The sequence below is a fragment of the Urocitellus parryii genome, chromosome 7, assembly GCF_045843805.1.
Source record: "Urocitellus parryii isolate mUroPar1 chromosome 7, mUroPar1.hap1, whole genome shotgun sequence".
In the NCBI taxonomy this organism is placed as follows: domain Eukaryota; kingdom Metazoa; phylum Chordata; class Mammalia; order Rodentia; family Sciuridae; genus Urocitellus; species Urocitellus parryii.
The window spans coordinates 163390417-163414512 of NC_135537.1; the positions used below are offsets into that span (position 1 = coordinate 163390417).

At 47.9% G+C, this 24096-nt stretch overlaps 1 protein-coding gene across 1 annotated transcript; it reads right to left on the reverse strand.

The window, feature by feature from the left end:
* Positions 1-12889: 12889 nt before the first annotated feature.
* On the reverse strand, positions 12890-19462 carry LOC113181381 (keratin, type I cuticular Ha2-like). Its single transcript, XM_026386884.2, has 7 exons — positions 18980-19462; positions 18251-18333; positions 17930-18086; positions 16463-16624; positions 16259-16384; positions 15337-15557; positions 12890-13019 (listed from the first exon to the last, which is right to left on the reverse strand). Exons 1-7 carry the CDS (start codon positions 19460-19462, stop codon positions 12890-12892), a joined length of 1362 nt encoding a protein of 453 aa, XP_026242669.1.
* Positions 19463-24096: the final 4634 nt, after the last annotated feature.

Here is a 24096-nt window from a genome sequence, read left to right on the forward strand (position 1 = left end):
TTCCTCCCATGCTCCCCCTCCCTACCCCACTATGAGTCAGCCTCCTTATATCAGATTAAACATTCTGCATTTATTTTTTGAAATTAGCTAACTTCACTTAGCATTATATTCTCCAACTCCATCCATTTACCTGCAAATGCCATGATTTTATTCTCTTTTATTGCTGAGTAATATTCTATTGTATATATAGGCCACAATTTTCTTATCCATTCATCTTCTGAAGGGCATCTAAGTTGGTTCCACAGTTCAGCTATTGTGAATTGTGCTGCTATAAACATTGAAATGGCTGTGTCCCTGTAGTATGCTATTTTTAAGTCCTTTGGGTATAGACCAAGAAGATGGATACCTGGGTCAAATGGTGGTTCCATTCCCAGATTTCCAAGGAATCTCCATACTGCTTTCCATATTGACTGCACCAATTTGCAGTCTCACCAGCAATGTATGAGTGTGCCTTTTCCCCCACACCCTCGCCAACGTTTATTGTTGTTTGTCTTCATAATAGCTGCCATTCTGACAGGAGTGAGATGAAATCTTAGAGTAGTTTTGATTTGCATTTCTCTAATTGCTAGAGATGATGAACATTTTTTCATATATTTGTTGATTGATTGTATATCCTTTTCTGAGAGTGTCTGTTTGGGTCCTTGGCTCATTTATTGATTGGGTTATTTGGGGGTTTTTGGTATTTAGCTTTTTGATTTCTTTATATACCCTAGAGAGTAGTGCTCTATTTGATGTGTTAGGGGTAAAAATTTGCTCCCAATATGTAGGCTCTCTGTTCTCAACACAGATTACCAAAACAGATTGGTAGACCAATGGTACAGAATAGAGGACACAGAAACTAACCCACAAAATTACAATTATATTATATTAGACAAAGGTGCCAAAAACATACATTGGAGAAAAGATAGTCTCTTCAACAAATGGTGCTGGGAAAACTGGAAATCCATATGCAACAAAATTAAATTAAACCTCTATCTCTCACCATGCACAAAACTCAACTCAAAGTGGATCAAGGACCTAGGAATTAAACCAGAGATCCTGCGTCTAATAGAAGAAAAACTAGGCCCTAATCTTCATCAGGTCAGATTAGGCCCCACTTTCCTTAATAAGATTTCTATAGCTCAAGAATTAAAATCAAGAATCAAGAAATGGGATGGATTCTGACAGTTTATTCTTTCACTGATTGGATTTCACTTCTCGTTAGAAAACAAAACTGCTTTATCTTCTAGATACAGGGGAGGAGGGGGTGATACAGGATTTAACCAATCTAGACTACGGCCTCCTCCTTTTGTTTTAGTGCTTTCTTCTCTTCCATGCTACATAATGATAATTTCTAGGAACATGCTAAATCAAGTTGGGAAAGTAAGGAAGTTGACACTTAATTATTGACTCATTCATTCATCTAGTCAAAAACTATTTTTGAACACCTAGTGTAGACCAAGTACTATGGCAGGCACTTGGAAATAGAGTGGAAGAGAGGAGTCACTTTGGGCTCCCTTCTTACTTGATTCTAAAACCACTGACAGCACATCATTGTTAGTTTGTATAATCCTGCTGACATCCTCTGCTTCACTGCATAGGATCTAAGGGAAACCAAGAAGACAGTTTACATACAACATATGCTCTGGGCTCCAGACCTACCTGCGATGTCTACACTCATATCTCAAAAGAATCCTAAGTTTGTTGGGCTTTAAATGGCTTTTGCCTGCCGTGTCCTTGTATTTTCCTCAGTCCCAGCACATCCCAGACTGTTCCAAGTCTCACCTTCAGCTGGATCTCTTCCTGGTCTGGAGGTAGGACTGGTATTCTGGGCACACACTAGACTCATGGCATTTGCTCAACTCTTGGATGTTGGTCCACACTCTGCTTTCTTCCTCTCCAGCTGGTACACCTTCTCCAGGAACCTGACTAACTGGTCATTCAGGAACTGCATGGTCTCCTCCTCATGGCCACTCTGGATCTTTCACTATAGGTCCTACAGATTCTGATACCACTGGGAATGTTGTGGGACTCTGGGAAGGTCCATTAGTGTGGCAGCTGTGTGACAGATAAGGCTGAGTAGGTCCATAGGGGTCAGCCCCATAGGAACTCAGGTGACATGTGCCAGGGTGGCCAAGAGGCCCAGGGAAGCAGCCTCAGCATCTGCTCCAGGCTGGTCTCCCAACACCAGTGAAGGAGACAGTTCTTGCTCCAAGCATCATGGTGCTGCCCAGCGGGGAGGATGAGCTGATGCGGGAGGAAGTTATAGACTGGGCTGAGTCTGCACCGAGCATCAGATCAGCTGGGAAGGTCAAGCACCAAGTCTGAAAACCTCCTCCTTTCCCAGCCTTCTTGTATCCCACACCAAGTGGGTGTTGGCTCACGCTTTTGACCTCACCACCCTGATTACTATTGCACCTACATCCTGTCATTCAGCTACTAAGTTTGCGGTCTCATAGTTCCTCGACTCATTACAGGAATGCTGATGAATCTGAGGTGCCTCTTTGCTCTTTGAATATCAGGCTGGCTGTTGGTGGGATGTCAGAAACTTTTTTTTTCACTTTCCAAGGGAGGAAAGTTCTTTTATCCATCAGCTACTTTTTCCTTGACTGGGTGTTTGCCTTGTTTGCTCTCTGTAGTTGTCTTTCAGACTCATATTGAGGAGAAATGCATCTTCGAAACCCATTCATTCAACACATATCTGGTAACATCCTACACATATCTGGTAACATCCTAGCTCTGTGCTAGGACTTGACCTATATAGTAGGCAAATTGTGACACAATTGATGCCACCAGGAAACAGGCATCACTTGGGTAGGCACGGAGGGTTTCAAGAGTGTCTGAGATGCTCATCCGTGTGAGAGAGACTCTTTTCAGATGCCCATAGCTGGTATGGACAAAGAAAGAGAAGCCCAAGAACCCAGAAACAAACAAAATGAACAGTAATCTTTTTGGAATCTCTAAGAAGAACGAGGCCCTCAAAGTCAAGGGGCACCAAATTATCAGCGTCACTGTGGGCCCTCTTTATCCCTTGCTTCCTTAGTTCTAAAGTCAGTTATTAAGCACCCACCATATGCATTCAGGAATTGATTCATATTATTTGGTTCTTTTTTTTTTTCTGGAACACAGATGACAGATGATTATTTGGTTCTTACTATCAGCCTGTAAGGTAGGCATTCTGACCTTAATTTTACCAAAAAAAATAAATAAATAAATAAGCCATTGAGGACAGAGACATGGGGTCATTTTCTAAAATCAACCCCATGATAAAGAGGCAATGCCTGTTCTCAGTATCAGCCTCTCTCAACTCCAAGACCTAGTCTTGTTCTCTTCACCTTTGGTCACCACACTTCCTACCCCCAAGGAGAACAACCAGAAGAATGAGAAGTTATGCAGCCAGAGATGTGATTGTAAATTAACTCTCCCGTAAAGAAAAAAAAAAATCCCCAACTTGTAGCATGTGCCAACTTCTGTGATGTAAATATCCCCACAATAGCCAAGTCACCGATATGATGTCTCTGGACGAGGAGTTGGAAAGAGACGCATTAAATCAGTTCTCGTGAGTCAGTAGGAGCCAGCTCCCACATCCCACTTGATCCCACTTTCCAAATCCAAATTCATGACCGTGTATTTCTTGCATGTTAATTTCTTTATCAAGTCTTCAGAAAAAAATCAAAGGTTGGTCACACTTCATGTCACATGCAATAGATGGATCCTTAGAAAAGAAGAAAAAAGTGTGGTCAGGGTGCAGTGCACACGGTGCCCCATCATCTCACCGCTCACCCAGCTACTCGGCTCCCCTTCCAGCCCCAAGGCCCCAGCTGGATCCCAGCTCTAAGGAAACTCAGGCAACCTCTAGACAGCCTCTAGGGCAACAGTTCTCAAAGGTGGGTTCTCTGGCCAGCAATAACAACATCTAGGAACTTGTTAGAAATACACTTTCTCAGATTCCCACCCCCAAACCTACTGAATCAGAAACTCGGAGGTTGATGCCCAGCGACTCATGTTTGAAAAAGCTGTCCAGGAGATTCTGATGAATATGTTCAAGTTTAGCAATCACTGCTCCACGAACAGGGAATGGTCCCAAACACATTGATTAGAAATATCTAGAGAAAACAGCATCCCCTCTTCTTCCCTCCCTGAAAAACTCACTGAGAAGAGCTTCTAACATTGGAATCCCCTGAGGAACGTCTAGAACTCTGATGCCCAGGCTATTCCCAGACCAACGACATCAGAAGCCCTGTAGGTGGGTGAGACCCAGATATCAGTCTTTTCAAAGCTCTCTGAGTGGCTCCACGTGCAGCTGAGGTTGAGGAGCAGTGACTTAGAAGGGAAGAAATGAGAGGATGGAAAGGGCCGTCGCTCCCTAATGCTTGCTAACCAGTGAGAAGCAGCACTTCATGAGCAGATTCTGGCTCAGTGGGTTTCATTTAAAGCATGGAGCTTTTATTTTTCTCTTGTGGCAAATGAAGATTATAAAATCTGCCCTGAGAGTGAGTTATTTGGAAAGGGTCCCACCCCAGAAAGCCATCATCAGTTGCTAATTAAACTCCTTTTAAGAACAGTACAAGGCCACACAAGGCCTTATCTGCAGTTCTCAAATCCAAAATATTCTGAAAACCAAGTTTTCTCATTATTTGTTTATCTTCAGATAATGTTTATTTATCCCACTTAGTATACATAGCCATTCTTCAAGGTGGAGTTAGTAACATGTTTGTTTGCAAGGTTTTCCCCACACCCATCTGAGGTCTGGATGGGAGCCCAGACATTGGGGCTCAGCAGGGAATCAGCCCTCTCACTACTGTTTGAGTGTGTTTTGCATGAATGCCAGGATCAGACTGTTGATTCTGGTGGGTGTTTGAGGTCTGTGAGGGGAGAGTCACACCCCTGTGGTATGTGAGGGCCCTTCTAATATGTCAATCACTGGCAGAGAATGGGCATTCTCAGAGAGGAAAGAAACAGGTCAAGAGCTCAACTCCTCGTGGGTGTAGACATCCAGGAGTCTAGCGTCTGGTTTGGGGGCTCCTGGGAGCACAGAGGCTGGATGTGGTGCCCACCATGCAGAGGGAAGCAGGAGCTAGGAGGAGAGGTTCTCAGACAAGGTCATTTTCCTCCCAGAACCATGGGTTAGGACAGGTCTGTGAGTCCCTCAAGTCAAATCATCTAGACCCATGAGCCAAATACCCCCTTTATCAGTTCTCAACCTGGAGTTGAGTTGCCTCAAAAGCATTACCCTCCATCTAGTGACAGGGAACCTGGGGTCCTTTGTCACCCTTGACCACTGGTGAGTGAGAGAAGACTCCCCAGCCCTGGCCATGGACCTTAATGACAGCCCAAGCCCAGGAGACCAGGCAGTAGGACTGATTGATTTGGTCCCTTCTCCCCACCAGGAGCATCTCCTTCCAAGGATGACAAGGTGTGATTAGGGCTTTGTTTTCATTAAAGCAGGCATTGCTATAAATGCTCTGCTCTGAGCACTACCACCACTAGCTGCATGTCCCAAAACAAGTAAGCTTGCTCTCTGTGCCCTAGCTCCCTATCTGAAGATGCAAGTTCTGGAACATGTACTTGAACATGGTGACGCAACCCAAGTAAGAGTTACACTGTATATTGCAACCCAGGGCATGCATCTTTACAGGCCAAGACCCAACTTCCACAAAAAAATGCTTCTCTATTTTCCATTCTGTTTTGATACCCTCTCCCTGTCCCTCTCTTCCTCTCTTCAAAAGTCCACTAAAATGATTTCACAGACCAATACTGAGTCACAGCCATAATTTAAAATGCGATGGACCAGATACTCAACACAATGAAATGACCTGACGTCTGTAGACTCACACTCAAAATGCAACTTCATTTCATTTCTTATCCAGGAACCAGAAGAAACGTGCCATTTCCTAAGCACCAAAGGAAAGTGGCCCCACTGATAAAATCCTTTGAAGATCCAAAAGTGAGAGTAGAAGTTGTGAGAAGCTGTGTCCTGAGTGACAAGCCATTTGTAAGGCAGGCTCCAGCTGCAGGTAAGTCTCCCACTCACCTGTGGTTGGTGATAGGACAAGTCTCCTGGCCGTGTGCTCAGGATCTGCTGCTCCAGCCTCTGGGGGGTTATAGGGCGGGCTCAAGGAGGAGCTGCTTGGGGTGAGGGGTGCAGGCTACACAAGCACCAATGAGGGGGGCCAGGGAATGGCACAAGGTTGCAGGGCATGGCCTTGTGCAACACAGAAAGAGGCAGAGGCTGTCCAGCTGCTACCGTATGAAGTAGAAGCCCAGTCCCTTCGAGGAAGTAGACCTGGCCTCAATCTCAGTCCCCCAAGCCTCTTCCCCAGCTGTCTGGCCAGAGGCAAATTAAATTCTCTGAGTCCCATATCTTCATCTGCAGTAATGGAGATGGTAATGTCAACCTCACAGATTGTCCAAGGGCTTAGGGGAAATAATACATGTGGGGCAGGTAACTTTTTGCAACAAGTGCTTGTTGGTACTGTCATTCTCTCTGTGCCTCAGTTTCCTCACCTATACAATGGGATTGCTGGGACACCATTGGTCTGGACTCACACGTATCCTTTCGGGTAGGACACAACACAAAACTGACTGGGGCTGGTTGGAGCGCAGCGGAACCAAGTCAGGGTTGCTGTTTTGTTTTGTTTTGTTTAACTTAAAACAATTCTAAAAAATTTAAAGTTAAAGAAAAGCGAAATTGCTCTCTATCATGTAGCAAGGATACAACGTGGGAATATGCCTGCTTCCCCTCGCCCTGTTCCTGGTGCACCTCACTGGCTAAAGGAAAAGAACTAAAATTAAGGGTCAGGCATAGGGAGAACAGTGAGGCGCTGGGAGGGAGCCACCCCTCTGCTGCTACAGCTGAGCATCCCGTGGCAGAGAGAGAAGGAGGAACTCAGTCCTGGGCAGAGCTCGGTGGATGCCTGTCAGGACACGTGCAGGAGTCTTCTTCCTGAGACACGGCTAACTGGGGAAGTTGGTTAGAGACCCCTTGCAGCCTTTGCTAGGAGCAGGGACAAGGTCAGCTGAGGGAGAAAAGGTTCTGCCTGGTGAGGAAAAGCACCCAAGCAAAAGCCCAAGAAGATCTGCCCTCTTCTTGGTCAACCCAACCTCCTTAAACTGGCTTCTGCCATTGCCTAGTTACTTATGCCTGCTCAGTGTTCTTTTCCAAACACAGCAGCTCTTCCTTTAGGGACACGACTGAGCCTACCGCTCTTCCTGGTACAGAATTGCATCCTCCGGGATCTGGGTAGGCTGCTTCTATCAACATCCACCGGCCAGCAGCACAGCCCCGGCTCACACTGGAGCTGCCAAAGCAGATGAGCAGCCAGCAGCTCTTGCTCTTCCCTGATCCGGGACACCTAGACATCAGCTCTGACTGGGGGGTTGCACAGGCTTGGGGACAGGGCTGCTTTATTGACTCCTGTCTTTCAATTGGGCCCTAGTGCCAAGGCCAGGAGCTGGTAGCCACTGGGTGCAGAATTCCTGTTTGCCCCAGGCTGCCTGGAGTGAGAAGCCCTCAAACAGATCTTCACAGAGGAGGGATTTTACAAGAGCTAGAGCCTTGATCCTAGAAAGGTGGTTTGCAGATTTGATTCCAAGAGCCAAACACCCAGGTGTGAGAGTATTTCCTCGCCCAGAGCTGTTACTCACCTGCTGCCACATAGCAGGTACAATACACAAGTTTCCTCCCGTGAATCCTCACTTCTGCTGCCATAAAAACAACCCACTCGCAGTTGCTCAGTTCCCCAAAGTAGTTTCCTGCCTCCTAAAAGAGAGGGGTAAGTACCCTTGGACCCCCCTGTTACTGGCCTCCATTGCTGTAAGAAATGTTCCACCTTCTGTCCTTAACGACCTCTCGTCAGGGAGCGCAGCTCTCTCCCTGAGACACCACCTAGCATCTCTCTAGTGGCCTTGACTTTAAGGCACAGGAGGCCCCTCTGCTGGCCCTCTGTCAGAGGTAGAGTTCCCTGAGACAGTGGCCTCTGGTCTTAGGTCAGGAATCCCTAGAGTCTGAACAATAAATAGGGGGAGGGGAGGTTTTCAGAACTCAAGGACACTTACAGAACCCACTCAGCCCCTCTGTGCTTCACAGACCAGAGAGGGGCTATGAGTTCCTCAGGGGCACAGAGCATGTTAGTGACAGAGCCAGGCCTGGAATCTGGGCTCCTAACTCTAGCACATCCTGTTGTGCCCGATAGTAACATTTTCAGCTTTGCAGGCCACGTGGCTTCTCTGTACTACAGCAACTCAACTCCGCCATCATGGCACCGAGCAGACAAAGACCATTTAGAAACAAGGGGATGTGGATATATTCCAATAAAACTTGATTTATCAGAACAGGCAGCAGCTGGATTTGAACAGTGACTTGTCATTTGATGTCCCCTGTGCTATACAGCACAATAAATGACAGCTAAAAATAGGATCCCTTACAGCACGTGGGAGATGGTCAGTCTGCTCCAGAGCTGGAGGACAGGGCCAGAGGGAGGGCACCAGGAATCATCCAGGAGGCCTCCAGAATGGACACCAGGCCTCAGACACAGGGCCTACACTCTTCTAGGACATTTAGACCAAGACTGGAAGTCCCTCAGATGCCCTGAAGCAAAGCCAGGCTCCCCGTGTGCCATTCCTGCTGCTATTGTTTTTGGAACTTGAGCTTCAGAGTGGCTACCAAAAGCGTTTCAGTTGCCACTGTCACTGAGAGAAATGAGAAGGGAGTGGGGGTGTCTGTCACCAAAGTGGATTTTCTTTAATCAACATTTATTGAGCATTTACAATAAACAGGGATCATATCCTAACCACTCAATGGAGCAGGTAGGACTCTCCCCATTTCTGCAGGGGAGAAAGCCAAGATACACAGAGACTCAGCGATCTGCCAAAACTCACACAGTGTGTGAGCAGCACAACCGGAATTCTAGCCAACGGTTTCTGAAGCCAAAGCCACTGATCTTTTCCATTGTGCCAAAGACGCTCATTCGTGTGTTTGCTTACTTGTTATGGCTAAGGGAGACCACTATATATAGAGAAAAACCTCCACCGATTGTTCACGAAGATAGACATCTAATGATGCCGGGAACTTTCTATTTAGACAAATTGAGATCATTGCACTTAAATGTTAAAATTGATAGAACCCAAAAGGACAATTGTTTTATTATTAATAATCATTCCAGTTATAGCCTGGAAGAGGCCAACTTTTTAAACCACACTGCAAAAGTTTTTCTTAATATATAGGGGAGGAAAAACTTCATTTCATTCAATCCAGGATCCATGAAACCACCCCATCTTCCAGCCACTGTGCACGACTCCTGGGTCTTTCTCTCAGGAAGCATCACCCTCCAGCCAGGCTTCCCTGATGGGTGATTCTGATCATAGCCCCTCACTGCCACCCCCAGAAAAGGGGACTTGCCCTAGGTTAGTGGGTGGCAGGGGCCAGGCCCAGACTCTTTAATGACCTTGGGGAAAGTTGAATCTTTTAAGAGCACATCCTATCTTTCCCAGTCCCACCGGAAGATCCCTGATCCCTGTGGGAGTTTCTCCCAAACATCAAATATGCCAGAGTTTTCATTACCATGGCCCTGCCTACATTTCCCTATAAACCAGCCTTCATTAACTCCAGATGCTTTCATATGAGGACAGAGTTCCTCTGAGAATCCCCATTGGAACACTCCAGGAGGTCCTGGTAATAGTGGGGTATAAATATTTCCCAAAGTCTACACTCATAAGTTCTTTTCTCATTGGTAAAAGACAGCCTAGGCAGGAAGATGGCTCACTTGGAAGTGCCACCCAGGCATGGAGGGTGCTGGCCAGCCGCTTCCAGCAGGGGGCACACTCCTGGCCTGGGGCTGTCGGGCTTAGTTTCACATAAAAAGGCTTAACAGGCATTTGGGGGGGGGGTGAGACAGGTCTTGGCAAGTTGCAGTAACACACAGGGGTGGAAACAGAAGCCAGTAGGATTGGACAATAGATGCTAGGGCAAAAGAAACCTGAACAGGTCCCCCAAAGGGTCCGGGGCCTGGACTCTTGGCCTATAACTTCTGTGCAGTTGTTCCTACTTAACTCTTGGCCACAGCCTGAGGTCTGTGCTTCCACTGAGCCAAATGTACAAAGGATGCAGAGATTCTGAGTTTGGTGGTTGCTAGTTATTTTTTAAAGAGGACTACATTTCCAGGGAAGAGTTTCAGCATCTCAGAGAAAATGTCTCCATTCTTAGGGAAATGAAGAAGGAGAAAGTGGAAATATTTATTAACCTGAAATCACAAATAACTACGGATACTTGGAGAAAGTATAAAGAGCTTAGAAAGACCTCCTAGGCCTGGCTTCCAAACACTTGGCTTCCATTTGCACCTGTTGGTTGTATATCTGTGAGCACATCTTTCCTTCCCTCTGGGTCTCACACTCATTGTCTGTAAAATAGGAGAGGGTAGGCCAAATCATCTGGATGGCTCCTTCTGGTCTGACAGTCTAGACCAGCTCTATCCAACAGAACTTTCTGTGATGTCAGCAATATTCTATACCCACATTGTCTTGCTTCCTTCCTCTTAGAACAGTGCAGATTAGCCATGTGAGGCTAGTACAACTGAGGGACTGATCTTTTCCATTTTGTTCAATTAAAATCAAATAGCTAAGTGTACTTAGTGGCTACCATATTGGACAGAATAGATGTAAGATTCTAGAATCCAACATTTAGCCTGTTCTATCTAATACACTTATCAAGCTAAGCACATTGTGGAAAAGGACTGTCGGTTTGCACACAGTGATAAGGAGCCCCTCTCCCTTGGCATCACACTGCATTGAAATTTTACCCACCCACCAGGAGCCACAGTTTGCTGAGCATTATATTAGTGTCTCCACTGTGGGGTTAATGGCCTTGTCTGCCAAGCAGGCATGCGGGATCATGTCCAGAGGGCCCCCAGGCAACTTGGGGATCCTACCCACTTTTCATCATTTCTTGGCAAGGCCAGAGGGCAGTTACTTAATATAAACATCATCTCAGCTCATTAGGAAGAGCTGTGTGTTTGGAAAGGGAGGTTCAGAAAGGTACTCATCGCTCTCCTTTCTCTGCCATGGCCAGTCTATTGCCAAGGCAGGTCCTTCACCACATCTCTCAAATTGAGCCCTTAATTTTCCACGGCCACCACCACTGCCTTAGCTGAGGGCCTGTTGGCTTCTCCTGTCGACCATCCATCAGCTCCCTGCCTGCCTCTCAGCCAGCCTGTCTCCACTCCACTCAAGACTTTCAAAGATCCTGCTCTGATCATGTCACCCCTGGGCTCAACCTCCCACTGCCTCCTGGAGGGTCAGGCCCTTCATGGGGTTCCTGAGCCCCACCCGCCAAAGTCCAATGCCTTCCTCTATTGGAGATTTATCCCCATTAGTCTCTCACTCAGGAACCTGCTGCTGCAGCCCCCAGGCCACTCCAGGGCCCCAGAGATGAAGGCCGCTCCCCTGCAGACCCCTCAAGCACACCCTTGTCTTCCCTCCTCATCACTTCAACCTTCCCCCTCCACAGCCCATCTCAAACACTACCAGCTACAAGAAGCCCTTTGAGATCCCCACAGCCAATACTTTCTCCTAAACTTCTTTCTGGGTAGGAATTTGGCACGTAGCTCAGTAATTTAAAAAAAAAAAAAAAAGTACTACTGTGCAGTTAGGCTGGGGTTTAAATCTTTGTCCCTGCATGTAGTCCTGTATAATATTATCCTCCTGGCCTCATTTCCCACCTCTAAAATAGATACAATGCTGACTTTACATGGCGGTCATGAAAACTACACAGTAATTTTTGTAGGATGCTCAACATGGTATTTGGTGACTTTTCTTAAGTGCTCAATAAGTGGTAGTGATCATTGTACCTGTTGTTGTTACTAAATTACTATGTGGCCCTTATTGAGGAATGCACTGGTCTTGGCGCCCATTCTAATTATAAGTTGTCTGGATGGTAGGGATCATTTGCATATTTGAGGATCCCTTGCACCCAACTGTAGTTTGCAAATAGTGAGGACTCTGAATATGAATTGATTGAGCATCTCCGGAGCCTGCAGCTTTCAATTTGAGTTCTAGTTCTACCACTTAGTGTGACTTGGGGCAAGTCTCTTAACCTGTCTGGGTCTCTGGTTCCACATTTATAAAGTGGAGGAAATAATGGTACTTTATTCATAGATTGTTACCATGATTAAAAGGACACTATTAACTAGGTATCTGGGGACCCATCACCTGGGTTAGCCAGCCTCTAATGCAGAATCTTCAATGAGTAGGCACTCATTGAAGATCTCGCAAATGAGTGAATGACCCCATTGTACCAGCTATAATGAGATTTAGGGGTGGGTTTATTACAATATTATTCTCAATTATAGTAGCTTGGCCTAGGTTTCTGGCATAATTTCTCCCTCTTCTCTTTATTCTTTTATTATTTGGCTCCAGACCGATTGCTTGATTTTAACAGATTCATGGCATGTGAGCCCTTTTAGCCAACACCTCTCAAGCCTCTATGGAAACAGTGAGGGCACAAAAATAAATACAGAATTTGGGCGCATTCCTCTTGAGCCCAATTGAGCAGAAGTGGCCGTGAGCGACAAAGAAAAAAAGATGCACTTGCAGAGCCACTAAATGAGGCTTTATTTGCCGGTTAACTAAGATCGCATGCTCTTTGCAGCGACTTAGACAACCAGAAGCGTCACCAAACAGCACAGCTTGCCCCCGAAATGGAGGAGGCAGTTTTGAAGCGTCGAGGGCAAGGGCGCCCCCTGTGATATCAGGACGCGTTGCGGGTGGTCCGCTTTCAGGTCCAGCTCTGGGTCATCTTCGCGGGCGGAGGCTGGCCCTGATCCTCATATGGCCACGAAATGGTGGTCCGGCTCAGCCTGAGAGGCACCAGGCCCCCCAGCTCCGGTCCTTCCAGGATCCACCGCGCTGAGAAACTTTAGTAGCGGCCTGGGGTGCAGGGCGAGCAGGGCACGCAGAAGGTGCGGGGCACCCCAACGGGGCGGGGCACACAGGGTGAGGGCGTGCAAGATTGGCCAGAAGGAGTGGAGCAAGGGTTACAGGGCAGCCTGCGGGAGAAAGCCACAGGGGAGTAGGCTTAGTGGAGGGGCCAGCTCAGGAGCCAATCTTGCAGAATCTAGGCAACAGATGCTTCTCAGATGGGACCACTGTATACCTTCTCCACTCAGCTTCCCTTGTCCTACCTCGTCATCTTTTTCTGTGCTACCTCAATAACCTCCTAACTGATCCCCTCCACCGACTCTTGTTTCTGCTGACTGTCAACTTAGTGGCCAGACAATCTCCTACAGACACCCACCTAATAATGCCCCTCCCCTGCCTAAGAACTTCAGTAGCTCCCATTTGTGCTTGGGGTGAATTCATCTCTTTAATAGGAACTACCTGGTCCTGCTTCTGCCCCTCTCCCCAGCCTCACCTCATAACCCCCGTGCTCTCTAATCCGCAATGCTCTTACCTTCTGCCAGTTTCTTTGTGGTCCAGGCTGCTCAGGCCACAGGACTTTTGTGTCTTGTTGGCTCTTTCTGAAACACTCCTCCCTCTTCTCCCATCTAATCAACTTCTTCTTTTTCTTAGGCACTCAACTCAACTGCCATGTCCTCGAAGCCTTCCCACATCTCTCTGTGTCAAATCCCACAGGGGTACCCATACCTCCTTCCACGGTGATCAGTAACTATTCCATTATGGACTCCCAACACACACAAACCCCACACTAGGCAGTGAGGTCAGAAGCTGTGTACGTGTGCCCACCCTGCATACCTGGCATAGAGTCGGCACTTAATGTGTTGAATAAGAAGAAATAATAAGTGAGTCTGGAATGAATACATGGCAAAAGGAAAGAGAATGATCTCAGAGACTGACAGGCTGGGGCTCAAAACCAAAAACAACACTGGATGTTGGGCAGAGACCAAACAGCTCAGAGGCCCAACAGGCAGCCTGAGGGCCACAGACAGCCTGAAGTTTTATAATTTGACTGCCATTCTACTTTTTCAATTTGTTGAAAAAATTTTAAATGTGGATATAACTTAGCATTTTAAAACACCCAAATTGTCAGCTTCCCTTGATGAATCAGAAAATCCATCCATACTAGGTTTGTACCTCATATGGTTGAATTGACCCTGAGGGGACAGCACTGCTTTCCTTCCATGAGACAGGAGCTCCCTGGTTCCCACAATCCCAAATGACCTACATCACACATGTATGTGAATGGTCTCATCCTTGCAAATATCTGACTGTGCAACACTTTCCCAAAAGGAGAAGATTCTAGATGACAGGGCTGGAGGTATAGCTCAGTGACAGTGTTACCTAGCAGGCACTAAGTCCTGGATTTGATCACCCATACCACAAAGGAGGAGGAGGAGGAGGAGGAGGAGGAGGAGGAGGAGGAGGAACAGATTCTGAATGACAGAGAGCAATGCTAAATGTAAAAGAAAATGCTGCAGTAGGAATCAGCCCACCAGGTGTCCACAGCCTGCTGACTCCTGCATCCAGGCAGCCACCAAGTCCTGCTGATCCTGATTGCACAGCATCTGGAGCTAATGCCTCCACTGCCCTGATCAGGCCCTCTCCACTGCTTACCTAGGCCATGGCCAGTGTCCCTGCCTGGTTCCCCATCAGTTCCTCCACAGCTCTCAGGGTGACTTTCCTAAAGAGCAGCTTTGAGCTCTAGTTGACTTGGCCAAGAAACATTTATTGAGCATCTACCATGAGCCAAGTTCAGGAAATGAAAATGCATCTTATTGTCTCTGCATTCTAGATGTTTGCCTTCTACTGGGGGAGATGAGCAAGTAAGCAAATTCCATATTAGGAAGGAAAGAAGGAAGGAAGGGAGAGAGGGAGGGAGAGAGACTGGCCTCCTGCTTAGCTATAAAATAACATCCCACACATACCAGCGTGGTCTTGTGGTTGTCCATGAATGGGCTCCATCTGCCATTGATCAATCAATTTCTGTCTGATTCCAGTCCTGATTCCCACCATAGCTCAATCATGTTAAGGGGATCTGTTGTCTCCTAACATCCTAAAATCTTCTCCCCAATGAGCTCTCCGGGGACTGTCTGCCTGTTCCTTTATCAGATGCAAACAATTTGAGAACAGATGCCTTGTCATCTATACAGCATCCTTCCTAGTACCTGGCACCTGGAAGTAGTTTGTCAACTTGGCATAGAGCAGAATGGTCCCATGAGCCAGTTTCAAGACGGCAGCAGGAACACTATTGCCTGGCTGTCTTGGGAGCATGGCAGCTTCCCAGTGTCTTCTTACACCTGACAGGGTTCTAAGCTGATGGTCTCTTAAGGATGGGTCTGGTTGCTTCCTATAACCTCCGCTGACCCTCGCCCACGTCCCTGTGGAGCCTCTCCAGGGCCTACATACTTGCTGTCCTCGCTCTCCAGCAGGCCCCTGTAGGTGTTGATCTCACACTCCAGCCGAGCCTTGACATCCAGCAACACCTTGTACTCCTGGTTCTGCCGCTCCAGGTCACAGCGGATGTCAGCCAGCTGGGACTCCACATTGGTGATCATACACTGCATCTGGCCCAGCTGCGAACTGTAGCGGGCCTCCGTCTCGGCCAGCGTATTTTCCAGAGAGCCCCTCTAAGGCAAAGAAAAGATGTCACCATGAGGGGTGAGCTGTTTTACGTGGCCTGGTTCAGAAAGAACCAAGAAGAACCAGGTTTCCCTTGGGTGTTGGTAATGATACCCCCCTCCAGGGAAGCCACTGCCCAAACTGAAGCCCAGAAAGGTCAAGTGGGGTTAGATGACTGGTCAGTGATGGAACCCAAGTCCTAAATCTGATTCTAAATCCCTTTTCCATCTAAAACTCTAGGCTGGCTTCAGGCTTTAGATTGGAGGTTCACCAAGTACCTCTCCTCTGCCATCAGTTAGGACAGTAGTTTTCAACCCTGGCTGCACTTAGGGTCACACAGGAGCCCTTTAGAAATACCTATGTGCAGGCTCTGTCTCCAGTAATTCTCATTCAATTGGTCCAGAGAAGAACCTAGGTATGAGGACTATTGAAATCCCTGTGGTGATATTGAGAACCAGGGGTTTAGAGGAGCACACCCAGCAGAGAACAGTGTCAGACAGGGTCCACCTAACCCAGATCTGATCTGGGACATGCCCCTTCTGTCTCTGAGCTGGATCTTGGAAGAAACCTTAGAAGTCAGCTGGGGGAGTGTCAGTGGTGGCTGAAATCTGGGTCTCCCCTTCCTCCTTCCTACAAATCTATACCTGTCTCTCTCAGCACACTGCCCCCATCCAGGGCTGGCAGAGAGGCCCCCAGCAGCAGCACTCACCAGGCTGTGCTGGGCCTGCAGCTCAATCTCCAGCGTATTCACTGTTCGTCTCAGATCAATGATGTCCGACTGGTAGTTCTGAAGCTGCTCTGAGCTCGTGGCCACCTGCTGGTTAAGTTCCTCCATCTGCAGGGGAGAGAGGAGCAAGCTAGGAGGAGCTTCCCGACAGCGAGGAGCCCGGATGCCTGGGTGAGGTGCACCCACCTGCAGGTTGAACCACTCCTCCACGTCCCTGTGGTTGCTCTCCACCATGGTCTCGTACTGGCACCTCATCTCCTCCAGCATCCTGGTCAGGTCCACAGGGGGTGCGGCATCCACCTCGATGTTAAGACGGTCTCCAAGCTGGCATCGGAGGGTATTGACTTCCTGAAAAGGCACAAGACCCGGGGCAAGTGTGAAAATCTCACAACCCAGGGAGACAGGAACAGATCCAACAAAAGATGCTGAAGATCTCAGAGTTAGAGGGGCCCTGGGAGGACTGCGGTCCACCCTGAGTATCTCAATGATCTTCCAGCTCCAGTTGTGCCCTTCCATGACACTTTCTGTCACTTTGGCAGAAGTCAAAAGCAGCAAAAGGGTTCATTTGATCCATTTGGGCTAAAATGGGGAACTCATCCCCCCAGGTTCCCCCATCATCCTCCCAGCCTTGTTCAGTCGGGACGGAGGGCAGCAGGAGCCAGGCTCCACTTGGTTCAAGGCCCAAGTTAGGATGGGTACCTCCCCAGGCTTGGTTACCAACGAGAGAAAGTTGTCACTGAGGCTGCTGGAGTGAGTGATAATGCCTCATTAGTGGCTTCTTGGTGCGGTTCCCAGCTGTCTGATTTAAGTGGAATGAGTCAGGCGCCCAAGGGTGCTCAGTGAGTACGTGGTGAGGGATTGTTACTTTACACTTCAGCCAAAGGAAACCCAGCCAGGACCCAGAGACACTCGTTCATTCAAATCCCAAGTCAAGAGGTTGCGAGTCAACCCAGGGAAGGAGGACTAAAGCACCCCAGCTCAGGTGGGCTTCGCAACACACAGGTGCCCAGGGCACACAGGTGCTTGCCCTCCGAGGGCCACCAAAGAGGAAGAAAGAGATTGTAGAGGGTTTTCCTATGGCTTGGGCTTAAGTATATTATATGCAAACAGAAGAGAAAAGAGGGAACAGGGTGGGGACAGGGAAAATAAGAAAACCATTGTAGTTCGACTCTCTCTCAGAAGAAATAGGGGCATCCCCAGGGGTCTAGCCTGGCAGAGAAAGAAAAGCCATTGATGTGAGTTCCAGAATATAACCTGACCCTGGCCAAACTACATCACTCTCCCTCTGGGATGTGGCTCTAAGGACAAAGACGAATGCAGTCACTACAAGTGAGCATTCAGTAGTCACACTGTCCCAAGAATTGCAGCAAAACCGAGCTACGTTTCTGAGCAGCTACCAAGAGGCTGGTCTTTCATGTCCATGACCTGGGTCATATCTATGATCCATGTCATATCCATTAACTCCTCACAATAACCTTGTATGATCGTGTTAGCCCCATTTTACACATGAGGGGGCTCAGAAAGATGACATCATCTGTTAAAGTCACAGAAACAATGTGTGTCAGACCTGGCAGTTTCAACTCACATCTACCCAACCCAAACACCACGTTCTTCCCACTCTGCCTCCTTGCCTCAGCTCGACTCTGGCCTCACCTCCTCGTGGTTCTTCTTGAGGCAGAGCAACTCCTCCTTCAGGGACTCCACCTGGGCCTCCAGGTCAGCCTTGCACAGGGTCAGCTCGTCCAGGATCCTGCGCAGGCCGTTGATGTCAGCCTCCACCAGCTGCCGCAGGGACAGCTCCGTCTCGTACCTGCACACAGTTGGGGGGTCAGCAGCTGAAGGGCAGAACTGCATACAGAACTCAGGCCAGGCCTCGAAAGGCTAGCACTTTCCAACCTTCTGTGAATGAAGCTAATAGAAAGCCACCCCGAGAGGGCTCAGGAAGAGGGGCAGCACTCCCCAGGCCAAACTCACTTGGTCCTGAAGTCATCAGCAGCCAGCTTGGCGTTGTCGATGTGCACAACCATCCTGGCGTTCTCCGCCTTGGTGCACAGAACCTGTGGGCCACACAGAGGGGTCAGTGCAGGATGAGAAGAAAGAAAAAGAACCCAAAGAGCAGAAGCAGAGACCCGACGCAGCAGCCCTTGGCCATCCCCGAGGAAGTCCCTCTACTCTGGAACTCTGGGGAAAATTTAGTGAGTTTCTTGTCCTTGATTTACTTTTTAAATAAATCATCTGGATCTTTATTAACCCAAATGCCCCATTTCAGATGGGAAATATGGAAGGAAAGAATCTCATTCTGTAGGAACTCATTCTCCTGAGAGTTAGAAGGATCCTTGATATTTACTGAAAAACCAATCTGTGCCAGGGACTATTGCAAGCATTTGACCTGCATTGTCTCACTGAATCCTCTTGACAACCCCATTAGATAAGGAGCACTGTTATCCCCATCTTACAGATGAGGAAACTGAGTCCTGGAGAAAGGAAGAGACCTCCCAAAGTCATGCAATGAGTCAATGGTAAAGCTAAGACTAGATTCCCACATTAAGGGCTCTGTCTGAGTGCATAAATGATGAGATAATCTTATGCCCTAGGGAGGTCTCTTTTCCCTGAACATAGCTTACTAAGTTAATTCGACTGAAATCTGGAGTGCCGGCTATTCAGGACGCCTCCCCAGCCAGTCTGTTCGCCACCTGACCTCACCTTCTGCTGGAGTTCCTCGATGATCTTGAAATAAGACTGATAGTCAGGACACAGGGTGAGCACCTGGGACTGGCAGGCCTCTTGGATCTTGCTCTCGAGGCTGGCGTTCTCCCTCTCCAGCTGACGCACCTTCTCCAGGTAGCTGGCCAGGCGGTCATTCAGGGCCTGCATGATCTCCTTCTCATTGCTGTTGAAGGAGCCCTCATAGTACCAGCCATAGGTACCCATGGAGCTGGAGATGCCACCGGCCGGCCAGCAGCTGCTGGGCCTGCAGGAGCTGGGCAGGAAGGTCTTGGAGAGGCAGCTGGCTGGCCGGTAGTTGGGAGGCATGCAGATGGAAGGCAGGCTCTGCATGGGCTGGCACACATACCCCAGGCACAGCTCGGGCCTGCAGCTCATGCTGCTGGAGCAGACAGAGGAAGGCCGAGGGCAGCCCTTGACAGAAGCAGGCGAGGTATTGGTGACACAGCAGTTGGATGTCATGTTGGGGAGGCCCTTCCTCCTCGGCTGCAGCTGCCCTGATGTCTACAGGAGAACCTCCCACTTGAACCTCTTTTATACCCTTGGAGTGAGGGGGCTCACGCTAGAAAGTTGTCCTGGGGGATGTTGATGTTATACTCGGCCCCAGAGGGAGCTGCTAATTAATTTGTAATCTGGTTTCCAATAAGGACTTCCTGTCCTCATAAAAGACACCAAACTTGTCATTTGGCTAAAGCAGGACTCTGGGCTCCTATCATTGATAACCAGGGGAAAGCTTCAGGACACCATCTTCAAAGAATCCGCTCCAGGCCTGGGCCCTCATTAACAGGGTGTGGCAGCCAGGGACCGCCACAGCCAGGCCCTGTGTCACCATTGGCCTTGCCCGGTGTGCCCCCACCTGTACCTGCCCTGAGGAAGTCTGCAGGGCTGTGGAGAGGCTGCTGCCCCTTTTAATGAGAGCATTATTCCCTGTGGGAAGAGGCCTGGCCCCTTAATGAGGAAATGTGTGGGTGACAGAAGTTGCGCCAATACCGGCAGTGGCATAAATCCAGGGACACAGGAAAGTGTGTGACCCTCTGAAGCTTTCAAACATGTATTAGCTCCCACTAAGGGGAAGAAAATACTATCAAGGAAGGAGAGAATGAACTTAAGACTCATTAAGAAAGCCTAAGAATCCAGGACATCTTTTCACTGGAGACAGGGAGGGGTGGGGAAAAGCAGGTCAATATTATGTCCAGGGGGCAGATGCTCTCCCCTGACCATGTCCCTCTACTCAGGGATCGCGGTGCCCTATACAGAGTTACCAAGCATTTGAATCTGGACTGTTGAACAGACTGAGGTCAAACAGGTTGGAACCAGCTCTGCTTTTACTTTCTGCGAGGGCTCCCTTCAGGATCCCAGAGAACAGAAGCAGTGGGAATCAGCCCCTTTGAGAAGGGACACTCTGCAGCCCTGGGATGAGCCAAGCCAGAAGACCAGGAGCAGGTGTCCCAGTTAACAGGGACCTTGGGGCATCCCTGTAAGGCAACTTGCTGTACCAGAGGTTTTCTGTCCTCTGTAGACCCCAGGAGCTCACAGAACGCATGTGTTTAATATGTGTGTGTTGTAGAGCTGCAGCTTTTATTCGCTCTCTTCCCAATATCGTGTTGGGGTATAAGTATTCTTTTTCATATATTCCAGACATGTTGGTCAAAGGGCCAGCCAGCCCTTGCATTGCTAAAGAAAAGTCAAAATAGAGAAGCCATCTTCTAGCTTGTTCTGTGGCCTTGAGAAAGTCAGTGTGCCTCCCTGGGCCTCAGTTTCTTCATGCAAATGGGGAGGGTTTGATTGAATTGTATCTCAGCTTGATTTCCTATAACAAGCGTAACCCCACTGCCCTTGTCTGAATGAACTGTTTAGAGAAGCCAGTGGTGTCAGACAGAAGGAGGTGGGATGGCAATGTCAAGTACATGGGATGAGACCTCAAGCCACGCTTCCAAATCATAACCAGTGATACTGAATGTATACCACTGCCAGGCTCTGTGCTGGGTTCTTGAGATTCATGTGCCCTCATAAAAAAAAAATAAGATAAATATTCTTATAATAAAGTGTAGCAGTAGCTCTCAAAGTAGAGTCCCCAGTTCAGCAGCATCGACATCACTCAGGAACATACTAGAAATGCAATTTTTCAAGACCACTGTAAGACCTATTGAATCAAAAACTTGGAGAATAAGATCCAGCAACCTCGACCCAACAAGACCTCTGTGTAGTTTTGGGAATCACTGAGGTAGAGAAGCATATGTATCTTAACAGCAGCCACCAGAATTCCTCTTGCAAAAGAAAACTGTCTTTACTTTAAAAAAATACCTTTATGTTGATAATTTCTTGGGGTAGTTGGGACCCCCACATGCCATGATTTGGCAGCAAGATATCAGGTGGAGAAAGGAGAGAAGAATTTGAAGTTCCTGGGGGCAAACATGGAAGGGAAGGATGAGGAGAAGAGAAAAACAGGAGTTAGGTGTAGAGAGAGACATCAGGGAGGGAGAGAGAGAATGTCAAGTTTGACCTCACAGCCCCCAGGAAATCTTCAGCAAACTCCACTCCGTTCAAATGCTTGACATTATGAAGGATGGACCAAAAAAAGCAAACAATTGAAACAGTAAAAGAGAGAAATGAGACAGAAACAACACAGAATCCAAAACTATATTTTTAAAAATAATAATCTCAGAGATGGGTGTAACAGTTACATACAGGAAACCAGAACTGGATGCTATAAAAGAAGAATAGAGAACAAAAAGTTTCTTTGGAAATAAAAATATGATAACTTAAACTTATAATTCATTTTAAATATTTGTTATTGAGGAATACCCCCAAACTGTCGTAGAGATCAGAACTGATAGTGCTAAGGTCTAGGTCAAGCCTATACTCCAAGTTGAATTGCTAAAACCCCTTCCTCCTGAAGGAGCTCTGTACATTATCATCACCTGGAGAACCTTCAAAAATTCCAATACTGGGCCATATGATAGAACAACTAAGTCAGAATTTCTGGGGAACAGAGTAGGCATGGGTTTTGTTTTGTCTTGTCAAGCTTTCTAGGTCATCCCAATGTGCAGACAAGGCTGAGAACATCTGGATAAATAGAAACAGTATTATAATTAAAAAGCACAAGCAAATGAAGTAAGTAATAATTAGAGGCAGGAGTACATGTGATCTGGTTAATGCCATCTGGAAGGGAACTAGGACAAACTTGGAAGGGATTTGTGCCACGAAGAATGATAAAAAGAGGAGGAATGGGACATACAAAACAGAATTCACTAGAGCCATGTGCTCAAGAGAGCATCTGGTACTGCTGACCATGACTTCCCCCACGACTGGTCAGAGTTGGAATTAAATAATAAATTATACAACCGTATATTCACTTTAGCTAGTCTGCTTTGTCCTGGGCATCACTGCTTTGAAGGAAACCTAAGAAATGAAATCCCAGATAGGGGAAAGTACATATCGCTCCCAGCACAATCCAGGCATCCAAGGAGTCAATGTTAACTAGTTTCCAGGTGCCCATCACATGCTCAGCAAAGTATTAGGGACTTTACAACACAGTGTCACCTTCGCACTTTTCCTAAGAGGAAACTGATACTCAGAAAAGGGACTGTGACCTGATAGCATTCCCTTATGCAGTTGGTGGTAGGGCTGGGATTTGAACCCACATCAACCTGACTCCATGTTTTTGGCCCAGATTTTCTTTATGCTTATTTCACGGCCTCCTCCTACCACTCCTCCTACCACTGAAAGAAGTAGTAAGCAGGTGTCCTTCTTGTCCCATCCCAAGGCCTCCCTCCCACATCGACCCATCCTGCCCCTGGTTCTAACCACTGCCTGGCACACATTGGTGGTCTGTAAGGGTTTGTTGGATGAAGTGAATGATTCTGAGACCACCTGACCCTCAGCAAAATCTGCCGAGGTGTTCCAAGGTAACTGGAACTTGAGTGGAGGTTCAGGTTGCCATGAGCTAGGTGGTGGAGACCAAAGGCCCAGGCCCTCCTATACACAGAGACAGGAAGGTACAGAATCTATGATGAAACCAGGTTGAAATATACTGACACCCTGACCTGGCAGGCCTGGGCCTGCATGGGTCAGGCAGCATTTACCAACCTGTCAGAGCCCTCTTAACATCACTGAAGTCCCCCAGCAGGAGCCTTTGGCATCTTAGAGAGCAGAGGGCTGACTCAGAACAACCTGCCCTCCTTTCTAGCTTAGAAAGTGCTACCTTGACCCTGTCCCTTTCCCTCTGGGACTGCTAGAACTCAGTACTTGCTTGGTCTGTTGGGGGAGGACATTCTGAACACAGTGAGAGCCCTCCATGGTAGGTGCCTGGTGTTAGCACAAAGAGACGGGGCCCAACACAGATTTCACAAATCAGCTGAAAGTCTTTATTCAGGAATGGAGTCATGGTTCTGATGGACCCACTCCCCTGGTGGAAAATGAGCCACTGAACGAAGGAGGGGACTGGGCTTATGTAGGTTATCCTGAGAGGTGACTTAATTAATGACAGAGCGTGTCTAATGGAGGGTCCAGGGTCAGCAGTCAGTGGGCCAGATGAAGGGTCTGTCATCAGCAGTCAGTGGACCAGATGGAGGGTCTGGGGTCAGTGGTCAGTACTTATCTCTTTCCCTCTGGGGTCTCATTGCACTGTCACTGAGAAAGGATTTGCTCTGGGAAGGGTCAATACTTTGGCTCCTTCCTAGAGACTGCCAGTCTAGGCTTGGGTGGTTATTTCCTCCCCAGGGCTTGTCTTGTCATTGGGAAAGAGTGCATTGGGAAAGGATCAATGCTGTCAAGGTATGGCCGTCTTTTTCACTCCCTTTTCTGAGGCCTCAATAGCTGGGGGTTTGACATTTTCCATTTCTAATACCTGGAGCTCTCTTGCCCATGCACCTGGTCATAGGACTTGTCAGATGCTGAGATCCCACAAGAGGAAGCATGAGTCTCCCAAAGGCAAGAACTTTTGAGCTGTAGCAGGCTCTGAGCCACTGGCAGGCCCACTCTCTGTCTTCTGAACATGATGGGAGGTATAATATTAAGGAGGTTTACCCATCTAGCAGGGCTTTATGAAAGGCTACAAGGGAAGAAGGTGTTTATACCCTTTAAAGTACCACGAG